General features: G+C 46.2%; 1 protein-coding gene across 1 annotated transcript in view; it reads right to left on the bottom strand.

The window, feature by feature from the left end:
- Positions 1 to 16,041, bottom strand: part of AATF (apoptosis antagonizing transcription factor) — a 134,290-nt gene that overhangs the window by 49,614 nt on the left and 68,635 nt on the right. The window contains exons 7-8 of the mRNA XM_058164164.1: positions 13,844 to 14,008; positions 9,940 to 10,023 (exon numbers count right to left, since the gene is read on the bottom strand). Coding sequence (XP_058020147.1) covers positions 9,940 to 10,023; positions 13,844 to 14,008 — 249 coding nt within the window. The remainder of the gene's footprint in view (positions 1 to 9,939; positions 10,024 to 13,843; positions 14,009 to 16,041) is intronic.

Below are 16,041 nucleotides of genomic sequence, written 5' to 3'. Positions count from 1 at the left end.
TTTCCAGACCTAGGGGCTGTTGACTCTCCATCTGAGTGCAGATGGACGGCCCCGGCTCCGCCTACATCTCTCTCTCTCTCTCTCTCTCTCTCTCTTCCAGCTCCATTCCCTTTTCCCCCTTGGTTGCCTTGATGCTGATCCTGACTCCACACAGCCTCATGTGATTTGGCTGCTGGAGGCGCTGGTAACTGATCGGCCACAACAATTGTTTAGTGTTAGCTTGTTTGTCTGTGTTGGTGATTCCTTGACTGGTCTTGATTGTTCATTTAGTGCTGATATTGGTATTAATCCATGCCAGGGGTCTCCAACCTTGGCAACTTTAAGACTTGTGGACTTCAACTCCCAGAATTCCTCAGCCAGCTGAATTCTGGGAGTTGAAGTCCACAAATCTTAAAGTTGCCAAGGTTGGAGACCCCTGATCTATGCCCATCTGGGTGTTGATTGCTGGCCAGTAAAACTAGACTGGAGGCTATATATAGGTAGTCTTCCACAGTTTATTTAGTGACTATTCGAAGTCACAATGGCACAGACTTAGTGAATTATGACTGTTTTTCACACTTACGACCGTTGCAATGTCTCCCATGGTCATGTGATCAAATTTCAGCCGCTTGGCAACCGACAAGTCTTAAAGTTGCCGAGATTGGGAGACCCCTGCCTTACAGTATTGGCTGCCAACTTTGCCATGCTTTCCAGGGCTGCTGTTTATAGAGCTCAGCTGTCCTTACATCGGTTTGCTGTGTTACCCAACTGCGTAAGGTAAAGGTAAAGGTAAAGGTTCCCCTCACACATACATGCTAGTCGTTCCCGACTCTAGGGGGCGGTGCTCATCTCCGTTTCAAAGCCGAAGAGCCAGTGCTTTCTGAAGACGTCTCCGTGGTCATGTGGCCGACATGACTCAACATCAAAGGCGCACGGAACGCTGTTACCTTCCCACCAAGGTGGTCCCTATTTTTTCTACTTGCATTTTTACGTGCTTTTGAAACTGCTAGGTTGGCAGAAGCTGGGACAAGTAACGGGAGCTCACCCCGTTACACGGCAGTACTAGGGATTCGAACCGCTGAGCTGCTGACCTATTGATCGACAAGCTCAACTTCCTAGCCCCTGAGCTACTGTGTCCCTCACCCAACTGCGTAGGGGGTGGATTTGGACCTTGGATTTGTCTGCCAGGAGTGTGGAGTAGATACGAGTGATAAATTGTGCGCTAGGAAGATGTGGAAGAATCAATCAGAGAGCTCGGCATGGAGGGAGAAAGCTGGTTGGGTTTCCAGGTTTCTCTTCCTTTGAGAACAAAAATTGTTGTCTCTTTGCACTGAAGAGCCCTGAATGTAATTGCTACAGTCATAATAATTTGGTGGTAAAATAAACCGAAGAACCACCATGGGATGGCTTTTAAAATGGCTGGTTGTATTTATTGTTCTTTAAAGAGAAGAATAAACAGAGAACTTAAGAAGGAAGGGTTTTTATGGTTTTCCTTTATTAATATTTGTTCAGCAAACACTAATTGGTAGAGATGCCAGACTGGATTTTTTCCCCCTCAATCTTAGCAACGTTTAAGATGTATGGACTTCAACTCCCAGAATTCCCTAGCTAGCCATACTGGCTAGGGAATTCTGGAAGTTGAAGTCCACACTGGCTGGGGAATCCATGTTGGCTGGGAATTCTAGGAGCTGAAGTCTGTGCTGGCTGAGCACTCCATGCAGGTTGGTGAATTCTGGGAATTAAAGTGCACATGACTAGGGAGTCCATGCTTGGCTGGAGAATTCTGGAAATTGAAGTCCATTACCAAGGTTGAGAAATTTTACTAAGATTTGAATTAGAGTTATCAGACAGGGAGCAAAGCTGTTACCTCTGTCTTGGCCCATCTCATCCCATTGTAAGCTTTTATTTATTTTTATTTATTTATCACATTTTAAATATTACCACAGACTTTCCCAAAAGTGATTTACGACCTAGTTCTGAAGTTACAACATCTCCCTTCCATGGTCATATGACTATATCAGGTGTCGGCAACCCGGGGCTCTGGAGCCACATGCTGTGGCTCCCTGTCGGCTGAATCCACCACTGGCTGGCTCCGCCCCTCGCCCTCCCCTCTCAGTCACTCCTTGCATGCGCACACAGGAACACAGAAGAGCACCTGGCGACAGCGCACGTGCCCACAGAGAACCCATTTCTGGCACGCATGATGGTGAACCTATGGCATGCGTGCCAGAAATGGGTTCTCTGTGGGCACGTGTGCTGTCGCCAGGTGCTCTTCTGGTTCCTGTGTGCGCATGCAAGGAGTGACTGGGAGGGGAGGGCGAGGGGCGGAGCCAGCCAGTGGTGGATTCAGCCGACAGGGAGCCACAGCACAGGGACGAAAGAGCTGCATGCGGCTCCAGAGCCCCAGGTTGCCGACACCTGATATAGTCATATGACCATGGAAGGGAGATGTTGTAACTTCAGAACTAGGTCGTAAATCACTTTTGGGAAAGTCTGTTGTAATATCAAATGGTCACTAAGTGATCAGTCGTAAGTCGAAAGCTACCTGTAAGAAAATCACATTCAATGTACCAGCATGGAAGCGAAGTTACCCACAGGAAAAAAAATTAGATTGCTTGCACATAGTCAGACACACACATACACACACACACATGCACAATCTTGTAGCATTCCATTTTTTGAAAAATATAATTAGATTTTCTGCCTTTTGGTTCACGGCCTCCCAGACAGTCAGTTCCCTCCAGATGGATTCCAGAGCCAAGCAAGGGCTTTGAAATACAGGATAAATGATAAACTAATTTACTGAAAAAACTGGTCCTCTCTTTTTTTTCATTCTAGTACGGTGTCTAAAAAAAACCCAGGAAGAACGAATATCCCCTGTCCTTCTCCTGAAGTTGTAATATTTCATGGGGCCTCAGCAACTCCGACTGGAATTTATTAGCCAAAACAGTGTAAAAAAAAAATGTAGCCAGGCCTACAGTATTCCGTTAGGGATGACAAATATAAGGAACTCACACCCACAGCATTAAACAAACAAATAATAGTAAAAGCATAAAATGCTTGGGAAAAGTGACTGCTAAATCCAATTGGCTTCTTGTCTCCTAGGTCCCCGCAAAATGGGCACCGTTTGACTTTTTCTGTGAACCAGGCAGCTTGGCTCACTTGCATGAGTCATCTTTGTCTGAAACGGTATAGGGCTCTGCTTGTCAGAAGGCTGCAAAAGCTGAAGACGTGTCTTTGGGACTGTTGTGACCCAGGCCCCAGTAGGCAGTAGGAAACTCAGTCAGTGTAAAAACAAACAAACATTATTAAAACAGCTGAGAATGAAGTAATTCTCAGCATAGTCCAACTAAATGAAAGCAAATTCCTCCCAACACAAATTCCTCAGTCCTATCACTAACCTTGGTCCAATTAAGCAAACTGCCAAAGGCCTTTCTTGGCAAAAGTTCAGAAGATATTGATACAAAACAAATGCAACAAGACAAAGCTATCAACGTTGTTTTCCGGCAAAGATCCCGAATGCCGTTGCTGGTCTTTTAAGCCTTATGGGAGGGGCTAATCATCTCTTGGCCCTACTCCTGAGTTGTCCTCTTTGCTTGAGCTGCTCTTGCCTTCTGGCAGCTCTTCTCATGCATGCATTAGGAACAGGCTCCTCCTGTTCCTCTGCCTCACTACTGTCAGCCTCTGGAGGCTCTGGAGTCTGCACCTCACTCCCCGATGGCCCTGGCCCCATCTCTGCTTCCAACGCAGAGCCCTCATCTTGGCTTTCCACAGTCTCCAGGACTGGCCCACACTCTTCCTCAGCCTCACCGCTGTCTGACTCTGTTGCCAGCTCCGCAGGCTGCTGGCGGACCACAACAGAGACACAGAAATGATTATAAAGGTGAAACAGTTTGCCAAGCATTTGAACTTTGATGACATGATCACAGGGCTGCTGCAAAGGCCTTAACTGTGAAAAATGGTCGTAAGTCACTTTTTTCATTATTGTTGTAACTTTGAACGGTCACTCAATGAACTGTTCTAAGTCAAGGACTACTGGTAGTTGACAAGTGCCTGAATTTTAATCGCCTGACCATGATGCTTCTGCAACGGGTGTTAAGTGTGAAAAATGGTCATATATCACTTTTGTCAGTGCCGTTGTAACTTCAAATGATCACTAAACAAATCTGTCTATTTTATCTATCTTATCTATCTTATCTATCTTATCTATCTATCTATCTATCTATCTATCTATCTATCTATCTATCTATCCATCCATCCATCCATAGCTCTCCCTCTCCCTCTCTTTCTGTATCTATGTATCTCTCTCTCTCTCTCTCTCCATCTATCATATATCTAACATGTATACATCCATCCATCGATCTTGTTGTGTCTGCGCCTCCCGAGCTGGGCCTCCTGCCAGAAAGTGACTTGGAAAGTGAGGGGGAAGGGCCATCAGGACTTACCTCGGGAGCACCGGCTTCCCTGGCTCAGCTCCAGGAACCAGAGGCAGGCCAGGTGGAAGAGATAACGAGGCCTCCATCCCCTGACTCTTCCCCCTCCCCAGGCCACACCTCCAGACCCAGCTGATGGCAATCAGGCTTGGTTGGACACTAGGTTTCATAAGCAGGAGAGGAGGGAACAACAGAAGCAGGGGTGGGACAGGCCTAGGAAGTGCTGAGTCATGGAGCCACACCCCACAGGATATAAAGGCAGCCAGAGCTGCTGTGCCTCTTTTTAGCAGGCAAATTAACTGCTGAACTGAAAGCTGAAGTACTGTTTGACTTATCGGCGTAGAGGGAAATAACGGAGCCACTTGGCAAACGCTCACTCTTTTGCTGCCAGGGCTGATAGTGCTGGCTAATTAAGCCATCGCTCGCACGGAGGCGAGGGAGGACAGAACAGATCTGGACAATTTATATGGCTGCCCACTCTCTCCCAGGGACTCAGGGCAGTTAAAACCCAGTATAACATCCCCCCCAAAAAACCTCCCCACCCATTCCGGCTAATAAGCCACTTGGTGAGTTCCATCCCACCCTAGATTCCCCAGGCCCATGTGGCAAAACCAAGGCTTCATGGTCATTAAGTAGAAGAGGTACCTGTAGCCGGTCACTACAGGATGTTGGATGGCACAAGCCAACGGAGTTTCTTCTTTTAATCCCAACTTTACAGAGACGATGGGAAGGCTGATCTCCTCCTCCCCACCTCTTGTGTGAGATCTATTTCTAGCTCAGCAACAACCTCGCGGGGGAATCCCCTCCCGCTGTTGATGGGTCGCGGTTCTTGCTTGTTAACTGCCCAAAGCGGTTGACAAGGTGCCGTTTTCTTCATAGACTATTAAGAGAGACCCCCCCCCCCAAACGAAGCTTTAAAACGTGCTATTAACCATCTACTCAGCCATTCTGGAGATGCACGCCGATGATAATATTCCTGCCTTGCCATTAACCTACGCGACGGCTGCAGGCGTTGCCAATTTCTGAACAAAAAAAAAAAATCCTAAACGCCCGCCTAATGAGAGCTACGAGATCAACTGTCCATATTAATCACTCACCAGTTTAATTAAGGTAAACCGACTTGTCAGAAAGAAAGAAAGCCAGGGGGTGGGGGTGAGGGTGGGAAGATACAGGCAGATTTCTTTCCATCTTTTATTAACATCGGCTGGCTGGATTTTTGTTCACCACTCCCCGAAAATGCAAGATTGGACGTTTCATACGTGGGTACAGAACATTTGCCCCTTTTAGACTTAAAATTCATTCTACATTCTCCACACGCCCGTGAGTCACGACTGGAGAGAAACCCAAATCGATTCACAAATATAAAAACACACGCGCACAAAAATGGTTGCAGCGTTATCGTCAGGAATCGGTTGCTAGCTATGATCACACAAAAGTTCCTACGGCAAGGGTAGGCAGAAGCAGATCGAGATGTCAGCCCTGAAGCTGGCCTGACTGAGGCCATTTGGGGACTTCAGTGCTGACATACCGGAGAAGAGGGCTAGGGAGGTGGGGAATAGAGATAGTTGGGGTGCTGTAGCCAAAACCAAATGCTTTCTCGTGAGAACCAAGGACATTCCTGCAGGTGCTCGAAAGGAGGGGACTGGAGTCACCTAGCAACCGGACAGTATCCTGATTGGACCGTGTGACTGATTGTTTTGAGAAAGTGACAAACTTTTGCTTTTAATTAAGTTAAAACCGCGGGAATATTCAGAGTCGGTTTTCACCAGCCTGTGCCAATATGACATATCCAATAAACCTATTTTTTAAAAGAATATACTTGCCTCAGAGTTTTGTTTGCTACAGGTATGTTACTTGGAACCCTGACACGAGATTAACCATTAGCGTTTTTAACATTTTTTAGAAATTTGACAATTTTAACTTCCCTGGTTTTTCTACCCTTGAATGACATCAAGTCATAGGTAGAACCGGATGCTAATTTTACATCTGGTTCACCAAACCGATAGCTGCAAGGACTGACTGGCCCCACCACCGTGTCCCTCCTCTCCCAGAAGTCTCTACATGGGGCCTGTTTTGGATGCCAGGTAAGTACAGGGCCCGCGCAGAGGCTCTGGGAGGGTGAAAAACAGGCCTCCCAGAAGTTCTAGAAGTCTAGAAACGAGCCGTTTCCCACCTCCGGAAGCCCTCCTGAGCCCAGGATGTGAGCCATTTTCACATTCCTGGAGGCTCCAGAAAAGCCTCCAGTGGCTGGGGAGGGCAAAAAATGGGCCTCCCGGAAGTTTCAGAAATGAGCCCACTTCTGGCCTCCGGAGGGCCCTCCCAGAGGCTCGAGGAAAGCCTCCGGAGCTTGGGGAGGGTGAAAATGCCCCCCCACCCCACCATGGTGCGAGAGGCTGAGTAGGCCATGCCCACGCAGCAACCAGGCACTAAAATTTTTGAATCCTACCCCTGGGCCCCCTTGCCTCCCAAAGCCTTTCTCCACTCTGTTTCCCTCCTCTGACAAATAAAAGGCTTTCATGAAGTCCATTTCATTGGGAGGAAAGAGGAAATACACCACCACCCCCTTTGCTCCTTATCAATACCTAAGATTTGAGCTCCAATCTGTCTGCCAAATCCTGCTTAGCGGTGGAAGAAAATTAATGGGTCAGAAAAAAATGGGTACCGCACCGCTGTCTGTCGAAGAAGGGTGGGAGGGTGTCCCCGATCTCCACAATTGCAGAGACAACACAAAGGGGAAAACTTTACTGTCTCTTCTGACAAGCCACCTGGGGAAGAGGAAGGAAAGAGAGAGAGAGAGAAAAAGAGAGGGAGGGAGGGAGGAAGAGAGAAGCAGGAGTATCAAAAGTGCAGCTGCCTCTCTGCTGAGCAGATGTCTACCTGTGATGTACGAGGGGTTGCTAAGCTGTCACAACCCGCTGCTAGATCCAGGTAAATGACGGAAGCCACCACAGCTCCGTATTTAAAGATAGCAGGGCATCCCAAAGTCAAGCCTGTTTCACGTTCAGCTGCCAGATGTTGGCATCTGGGACGTTTCCCCCCTTTCTCCGTTTGACAGGTGCAGACCAGCAGACACGCTGTTGGAGCGCTGAGCAGGCAAACACCAAGCCGCTTCCTAACGAAGGGGGTTAAAAAAAACAAAACCCCAACACCTCAAACTTCAGAGCTCATGTTTTAGTCGACGCTCTTGACCTGCGCGCCCGAAACCTATGTCGGAAATCCCTAAACCAGCAGGCGGCAACTCCCAGGAACTGAAGGTATTTCGATTCAGTTCGTTCTTCTCTTCGCTCTTCGTTTTAATTTGGATTAACCTTGGCACCCCTGCTCCCTGGAGGAGGGAATCACGCAGCTGTGACACTACTCAACTCTGAAGCCAGGGAACGGCAAATTAAAAGTGTGTTGGGGGCAGAGGGCACAATACCATTCAAAGTCCCAACGCTGAGAAACTTCACCAGTTCTTGTATCCCCAGCAATCGATGGCCTGTCTGTTTATTGATTGACAAGATCTCCTTTAAGGCAGTGATGGCAAACCTGTGACACACTTGTCGAAGGGGAGACACCGCGACGCTTTGGGTGACACGCCAGCGTTCACCAGCAACCAGCCACAATTATTCTGAATGGCATGCCTCATTCAAGTTAATGTCTTATGTCTAGTTTAATGAAAAGAAGGACTAGGGGAGACCTGATAGCAGTGTTCTAATATCTCGGGGGCTGCCACAAAGAAGAGGGAGTCAAGCTATTCTCCAAAGCACCTGAAGGCAGGACAAGAAGCAGTGGGTGGAAACTCCTCAAGGAGAGAAGCAACTTAGAACTAAGGAGAAATTTCATGACAGTGAGAACAATTAATCAGTGGAACAACTTACCTCCAGAAGTTGTGAATGCTCCAACACTGGAAGTTTTTAAGAAGATGTAGGATAACCATTTGTCTGAAGTGGTGTAGGGTTTCCTGCCTAAGCAGGGGGTTGGACTAGAAGACCTCCAAAGTCCTTCCAACTCTGTTATTCTAAATTCTCATGCAATTTTCTAACCATCTCCTTCCGACAGGCAAATTCAATGAGAGAACCAGATTCACTGAACCATGTTACTAATTTAACAACTGCAGTAATTCACTTAACAAATCTAGACACACAAAAAAAAGTCGTAAAATGGGGCAAAACTCACAACAAATTTCTCACTTAGTAGCACAAAATTTGGGCTCAATTATGGCCATATGTTGAGGACTATCTATACTCTACTGCAGAGATGGACACATTTTGTCCCTGGGTTCAAATACACCCCACTTTTTTTTTTAAAGGAAAGGAAAAGAAGAAAGGAACCTTTAGGAGGCTGTTAGAATGCAGAATTACAGGCTAACTCTGCCCACAGCCTGGAGTTCGATTCCGACTGGCTCTAGGTTGACTCAGCCTTCCATCCTTCCAAGGTCGGTAAAATCAGGACCCAGATGGTTGAGGGCAATATGCAAAATAATGCTTCCGCGTTTTAAACCACCCAGAGAATGCTGAAATACCATGGGGCAGGATACAGGTCTAAAATACTGCTGCTATTTCCATTTATTCGCAATACAGATAGTCCTCGACTTATGGCCAGTCACCTAAAAAGCACAAAAGACGAAAGACCTGCCTCGTGGTACTTATGAGCCAGTTCTGAAGTTTCGATGGCCATCTTCACCCATAGTTATGAGACCACGGGTTGGATACTTGGCGATACATGCAGCATCCCACGGTCACATGATCAAAAAAAAAGCGTTTAAACTTCTGCTTTTCGGCAAAACCAGCCCACAGTGAGCCGTCGGTTTGTTTAACGATCGCAACAGTCGCTTTACAAGTGCACTGGTTCACTTAGTGACTGTGGCAAAAAAGATCATACAATCGGGTTGGTTGTATGAGTGACCCAATTTATATGACTGTCACGACTTACGGCTGTGACGGGCAGGCTCCATTACGGTCGTAAGCCGAGGAGTACCGTGTTCCCCCTAAAATAAGACCGGGTGTTATATTAATTTTTGCTCCCAAAGACGCATTAGGGTTTATTTTCTGGTTTAGTTTTATTTTGTGGGAAAATAACGGTACTAAATGCATCCGCCTGGCTGACAATTTTAACTGGGGCTTATTTTTTGGGTAGGGCTTATATTACGAGCATCTTGAAAAGTCATGTTAGGACTTATTTTCCGGTTGGGTCTTATTTTCAGGGAAACACGCGATCTAGTAACACTTTTTCAGTTCATTTAGTGTGTGAGTCAGGATGGAAACGAGTATCCAAGGAGAACATCTGAATGTGCTTTTAGAGGGATATTAACTCATGCCCGGCTATGCTGCCCTCAGCAGCATGAGTTGAGAGGTGTGTATGTGTGTGTACGTGTGCATGTGTATGCGTATGTGTAAAACTCTCTTTCACACATGTCTCCTGGCCGCCGCCTCCCTGCCATAAACTCTTCAGCCAGATGACGGGAGGAAGAAAAAAACAGTAGAGGACACTTAACATGTTCAGGTAGCTTTCCTTCAACACTCTGCACTTGTAAAGTGGGACTCACCTGATGATAAAAGTCATCGTCATCGAAGATCTCCTCGTCCAGGTCTTTGAGGTGGGCATTTGACATCACTGGAGGAAGCATCTCCTAAGAAGGCCGAGAAAGAAAAGAGACTTCTGTGAGAACAGTCTCAGCTCCAATCTAGAACGGTGGTTCTTCAACTGGGGGTATGTGTGTGTAATCCGGCCATACCCTGGGAGTAGTGGAGCCATTTGCGTTTCCTTGTTTGTGAGTCAACGATGGAGTTTGAGAACGCTACTGCCAAAACTTGTGTAAAACAACATTTCCTGGGGGCTTGGGGGTGAAGATTATGACAATATTTGAGACTGGAAAAAGGCGTTATTGGGTCAAACGGTTTAAGAACTACTGATCGAGATTCACGGTGGTTTTTTGCAGATAGCAATAGCGCTTATATACCGCTCTCTTAAGCTGTTTACAGAGTCAGCATCATGCCCCCGACAATCTGGGTCCTCGGAAAGATGGAAGGCGAAGTCAACCTTGAGCCGGTGACACTCAAACTGTCGAACTGCTGGCAGTTGGCTGTCAGCAGAAGTAGCCTGCAGTACTGCAGTATATAAGTCTAAGTACTATTGCTATCTGAAGTTTTGTTTGACAGTCAGTGGTGGTAGTCAGTCATACTGGCTTCCTCTATTTGACCTTCCAGGCCAAAAGATGTAACCCAAAGGAAAACAATGTGCAATTCAGACATTTGAAGAATGTCTCCTTACCATCTTCTATACTACTGAAGATCTATTTATGAACATAAAAATAGAATAGAATAGAATAGAATAGAATAGAATAGAATAGAATAGAATAGAATAGAATAGAATAGAATAGAATAGAATAAATTCTTTATTGGCCAAGTGTGATTGGACACACAAGGAATTTGTCTTTGGTGAATATGCTCTCAGTGTACATAAAAGAAAAGATACATTCATCAAGAATCATAAGATACAACACTTAATGATAGTCATAGGGTACAAATCAAGCAATCAAATCATATTAGGAAACAATCAATATAAATCGTAAGGATACCAGCAACAAGGTTACAGTTATACAGTCATAAGTGGAAGGAGATAGGTGGTGGGAACGATGAGAAGATTAATAGTAGCGCAGACTTAGTGGATAATTTGACAGTGTTGAGGGAATTATTTGTTTAGCAGAGTGATGGCATTCAGGGAAAAACTGTCCTTGTGTCTAGTTCTTCTGGTATGCAGTGCTCTGTAGCGTCGTTTTGAGGGTAGGAGTTGAAACAATTTATGTCCAGGATGCAAGGGAGTCTGTAAATATTTTCACAGCCCTCTTTATATTCATAAATATGAGAAATCTACTATTACCAAAGCTTTGTGGGGTTCACACTGTTCTTGCATGTGCAGATAATACATTTGCTCATGTTTAAGATACCACAAGTGCCAGGGCCGTGGTAGCTCAGGCTGGTAAGAAGCCTGTTATTAGAACACAGCAGCCTGCAATTACTGCAGGTTCAAGCCCGGCCCAAGATTGACTCAGCCTTCCATCCTTTATAAGTTAGGTAAAATGAGGACCCAGATTGTTGGGGGGGCAATAAGTTGACTTTGTAAATATACAAATAGAATGAGACTATTGCCTTATACACTGTAAGCCGCCCTGAGTCTTCGGAGAAGGGCGGGATATAAATGTAAATAATTTTTTAAAAAAAGATTCCACCCTACAAGTCAGGACCAAGTAAACAAGAGCGACACTGATTTTTTTCGATGCTCCACTGGGATCAACAGAGAATCTAGGACAGCCTACGCGGAATTTCCTTCCTTCCTTTCTGGTGAGTTCATTAAGATGGAGATGCTTAAACACACTGAAATGCTTCTTCCCAGCTTTCCCTCCACCTGGGCTGAGTTGCCATTTAAGAGATAAAGCAGAATCTCCTTGGATAATTTTTTTCTTCTTCGCAGCTTTCTCTTCAGCTGGACTGAATTGCTGTTTATGAGATAAGCTTCCAACAGGCTCAGTTCCTTTTTTGGGGGGGGGGGGATGGGACTGTCTACTCTTCCTTCCTTTTCTAACCTCGGCACAACTCTCTCTCTCTCTCGCAGTGCTTGCTATTTGTTGCTCCAGAAACCTAAGAATATGCAAAAATGCTTCGTTCCTGGAATGTGGAAATACCATGAAATTTCCCATTTCAAAAGGGTTGCTGCTGCCTTGAACTTTAAATGAGCTGTTTTGAGCATCTTGGGGCCTGCTTTGACTTCAAAACCAAGAGACGCTTTTGTACAATACACAATTCATCTCTAATATATGTAGACTCAAATGGACACCGAAGGCAGGGAGGGCTGTGTTCTGTTCCCTTTCATATGTGCATTCTTTAGGGAGTGAGAAGGCCTGGGAAGACCGTCATCCATCAAAAGTCTTTGTGCAGCTCACGCAAACAAGTCCTTGATTTTTCAAATCAGATGATAGCTTATAAACATGACATATTACTCTCGTTATCCAGGATTTGAAAGGGGGACAGCGGGAAGCCCACCGCGCATGCAAAACAGGACAGGTTCACAAGATGTGGCTCTTCAAACAAACATGTCGCCCAGGTGCACCGGATGGTCGTTTTACCATAAAGGAAACGGGCGACGCTGCTCCATCTCAGTCCACCGAACTAATCTTGCAGGAAAGAATTTACAGACAGTCTTAGCTAAGTAACAGGTCACTTAAGTGACCTTGTTGCCTTCTGGGAGGAAGCTTTGGGGTATCTGCAGCAGAACATCTAGAATTCGGTCACAGTTTTGTTTCATAGAGCATCAACCTTGTGAACTCTCAAGTTCCCTCTTTCCTCTATGTATTCAAAATGGACAGGGATTAGTGTGTGTGTGTATATATACACACATACAGAGAGAGAGAGAAAGAGAGAAAGACACAGACAGAGAAAGAGGAAAAGAGGAGAGGGAGGGAGGGAGGGAGGGAGAGAGAGACAGGAGAGAGAAAGAGGAAAGAGAGAGAGAAAGAGGAGAGAGAAGAGAGAGAAAGAGGAGAGAGAAAGGGGGAGAGAGAGAGACAGAGAGAGGAAAGAGACAGAGAGCGAGAGAAAGAGGGAGAGAGAGGAGAGAGAAAGAGGAAAGAGGGAGACAATAGAGAAAGAGGAGAGAGAGAAACAGAGAAACAGAGAGAGAGAGGAGAGAGACAGAAAAAGGGGAAGAGAGACAGGAAAGAGAAAGAGAGAGAGAGAGGAAAGAGAAAGAAGAGAGAGAAAGAGGAGAGAGGGAGGAGAGTGAGAAAGAGGAAAGAGAGAGAGGAGAGAGGAGAGGAGAGAGAGAAAGGAAAGAGAGAGAAGAGAAAGAGAGAGAGGAGAGAGAGAGAAAGAGAGAGAGGAGAGGGAGAGGAGAGAGAGAAAGGAAAGAGAGAGAGAGAAAGGAGAGAGAGGAGAGAGAGAGAAAGGAGAGAGAGAGAGATGAGAGGAGAGGAGAGAGAAAGGAAAGAGAGAGAGACAGAGGAAAGAGACAGAGAGCGAGAGAAAGAGGAGAGAAGAGAGAGAGAGAAAGAGGAAGAGAGAGAGAAGAGAAGAGAGAGAGAGAGAGAGAGAGAGAGAGAGAGAGAGAGAAAAGGAGAAGAGAGAGAAAGAGAAAGAGAGAGAGAGAGAAAGAGAGAAGAGAGAGAGAAGAGGAGAGAGAGGAGGAGAGGAGAAAGAGGAAAGAGAGAGAGAGAGGAAAGAGAAAGAAGAGAGAGAAAGAGGAGAGAGGGAGAGGCGAGAGAAAGAGGAAAGAGAGAGAAGATAAAGAGGAGGGAGAGGGAGAGAGAGAGAAAGAAAGGAAAGAGAGAGAGAGAGAGAGAGAGAGAGGGAGAGAGCGGCGAGAGAAAGAGGAAAGAGAGAGAAGATAAAGAGGAGGGAGAGGGAGAGAGAGAGAAAGAGGAGAGATCGAGTGGTCCAATCTGCGTCATTCCTTACCGTCTCGTCCAGTAGGGTTTCTGGAAGCACCTCAGCAGACGAGGTTTTTTTTCCCAGGACCTTGTATGTTGACCTCTTGGTCTGTGTCCGTCGGAGCAGCCTCTCTTTGTCCATCAGAATGTGTTCTACTTGAGTCAAGATGGATCGGTCAAAGGCACCAAAACCCTGGAAGAGCATCAAGCGATGTCAGAGAAAGCAGGAAAGAGGCTGCAGTTTCTCCCAGTCACAGCCCCCCCCCCCCCCCCGCACAACTGTCTTCCTTTATCAACCAATGAGCAGAATATCTTCCTTGCTACGATTTCTTTCTTTCTTTTACACGCTGATAACTTTGTTTGATTTGGAGGTGGGAGGGGTTACTTTTACTTGTCAATGTCTATGGAGCTTCTCGGCCATCCAGGTCACGGTTGTCCCAAAGGTGTTTTTTTTCCCAAGAGGCAACTGGACTTTCTGGTTTTTCTCTGAAGACGTTTAGCTTCTCATCCCAAGAAGCTTCTTCAGCTCTGACTGGAATCCTTCCATTCCCCGCCATCGGGTCAGAGCTGAAGATGCAGGGGTGAAATGTAACATTTTTTACTACCGGTTCTGTGGGCGTGGCTTGGTGTGGGAGGGTATTGTGACTGGGTGGGTGTGGCCAACCTTTTTTTTTTTACTTTTAAAAGCATTTTTTCTACAACCTCTTCAGCCAAAGAGGTTGTAGAAAAAATGCTTTTAAAAGGTTCTTACGATCCCAGTTGAGTTGCCTGATTGCTAGAACCTTTTAAAAGCATTTTTTAAACAATCTCTTCAGCCAAAGAGGTTGTAGAAAAAATGCTTTTAAAAGGTTCTTACGATCCCAGCTGAGTTGCCTGATTGCCAGAACCTTTTAAAAGCATTTTTTTTTACAATCTCTTCGGACAAAGAGGTTGTAGAAAAAATGCTTTTAAAAGGCTCCTCTGGCGATCCCAGCTGAGCCGTGTGATCATCAGAGGTTTGGGTTTTTTTTACTTTTAAAAGCATTTTTTCGGCCGAAGAAAAAATGCTTTTAAAAGTTAAAAAAAAACAACCTCTGATGACCACGCGGCTCAGCTGGGCATGGGGGAGGGATTTTTGCTACAGGTTCTCCAAACCACCTGCCGCCATCGCTACCGGATCGAGTGATCCGGTCCGAACCAGGAGCATTTCATCCCTGCTTCAAAGGAAAATCAGAAAGTCCAGTTGCCTCTTGAAAAAAAAAGCAACTTTGGGTTTTACTTGTAAAGTTTTCTTCAAGCTGATCCTATTCATCCATCCATCCATCCATCCATCCATCCATTCTTCTGCTTTACTTGTATAAATCAGAGGTCTCAACCTGTGGGCCGCGAACCACTACTGGGCCACGGCCTATTGGCAACGGGCCGTATGAGCAGCTCCACTCACAAGAGGATCGTGGCGAGCATCATGGGCATTCACGGCCCATTCACATGAGCGTCGCTGTTTTGTGGGTGCTTGTGGCGCCTCTTGCGCGTCTTCACAAATGCTCGCGGCCCCACTTGCACAAGCAACAATAGCACACGCCCTCCTGTTGCCCCTCCCACAAAACCATCCCCTCTTTCCCCATTCCGCCCACTTTGGACCGCCAATCCAGAACTCAAGTTGGGGACCTCTGGTATAAATAACTCAAGTGGCGAACACACCTCTTTCCTTCTCCTATTTTCCCTACAACAATAGCCCTGTGAGGTGGGTTGGGCCGAGAAAGAGCGACTAGCCCAAAGTCACCCATCCGGCTGTCATAGCGAAGGTGAGACTAGAAGTCACAGTGATTGGCCCAAAGGCACCCAGTCAGTTTTCATGCCAAGGCAAGAACACAATTCAACACAACCTGGTGATTAGCTCAAAGTCATCCAGCCGGCTTTCATGCCTGCGGAAGAACTAGAACTCGCAGATTCCTGGTGACTGGCCCAAAGTCACCCAGCTAGCTTTCATACCTAAGGTGGCACCAGAACTCACAGTCTCCTGCTGGATTGGCCCAAAGTCACCCAGACAGCTTTTGTGCCTAAGGTGGGACTAGAACTCACAGGCACCAGGCTTCTTGCTGGTGAGTTCATACTGTCAGTTTTGGAAGGCAATTTTCTTTTTGCTTCTTAACTGCCACATATTTTAGCTGGGGAAGTTAGGAGGCGGTTGTTGTTGGAGCGGTAGAAAGTTAGTCATAACAACATTCCGTATTCAAGGACATCCAG

The sequence above is a fragment of the Ahaetulla prasina genome, chromosome 1 (genome assembly GCF_028640845.1).
Source record: "Ahaetulla prasina isolate Xishuangbanna chromosome 1, ASM2864084v1, whole genome shotgun sequence".
NCBI lineage: Eukaryota > Metazoa > Chordata > Lepidosauria > Squamata > Colubridae > Ahaetulla > Ahaetulla prasina.
This window is presented reverse-complemented; position numbering and strand designations above follow the sequence as displayed.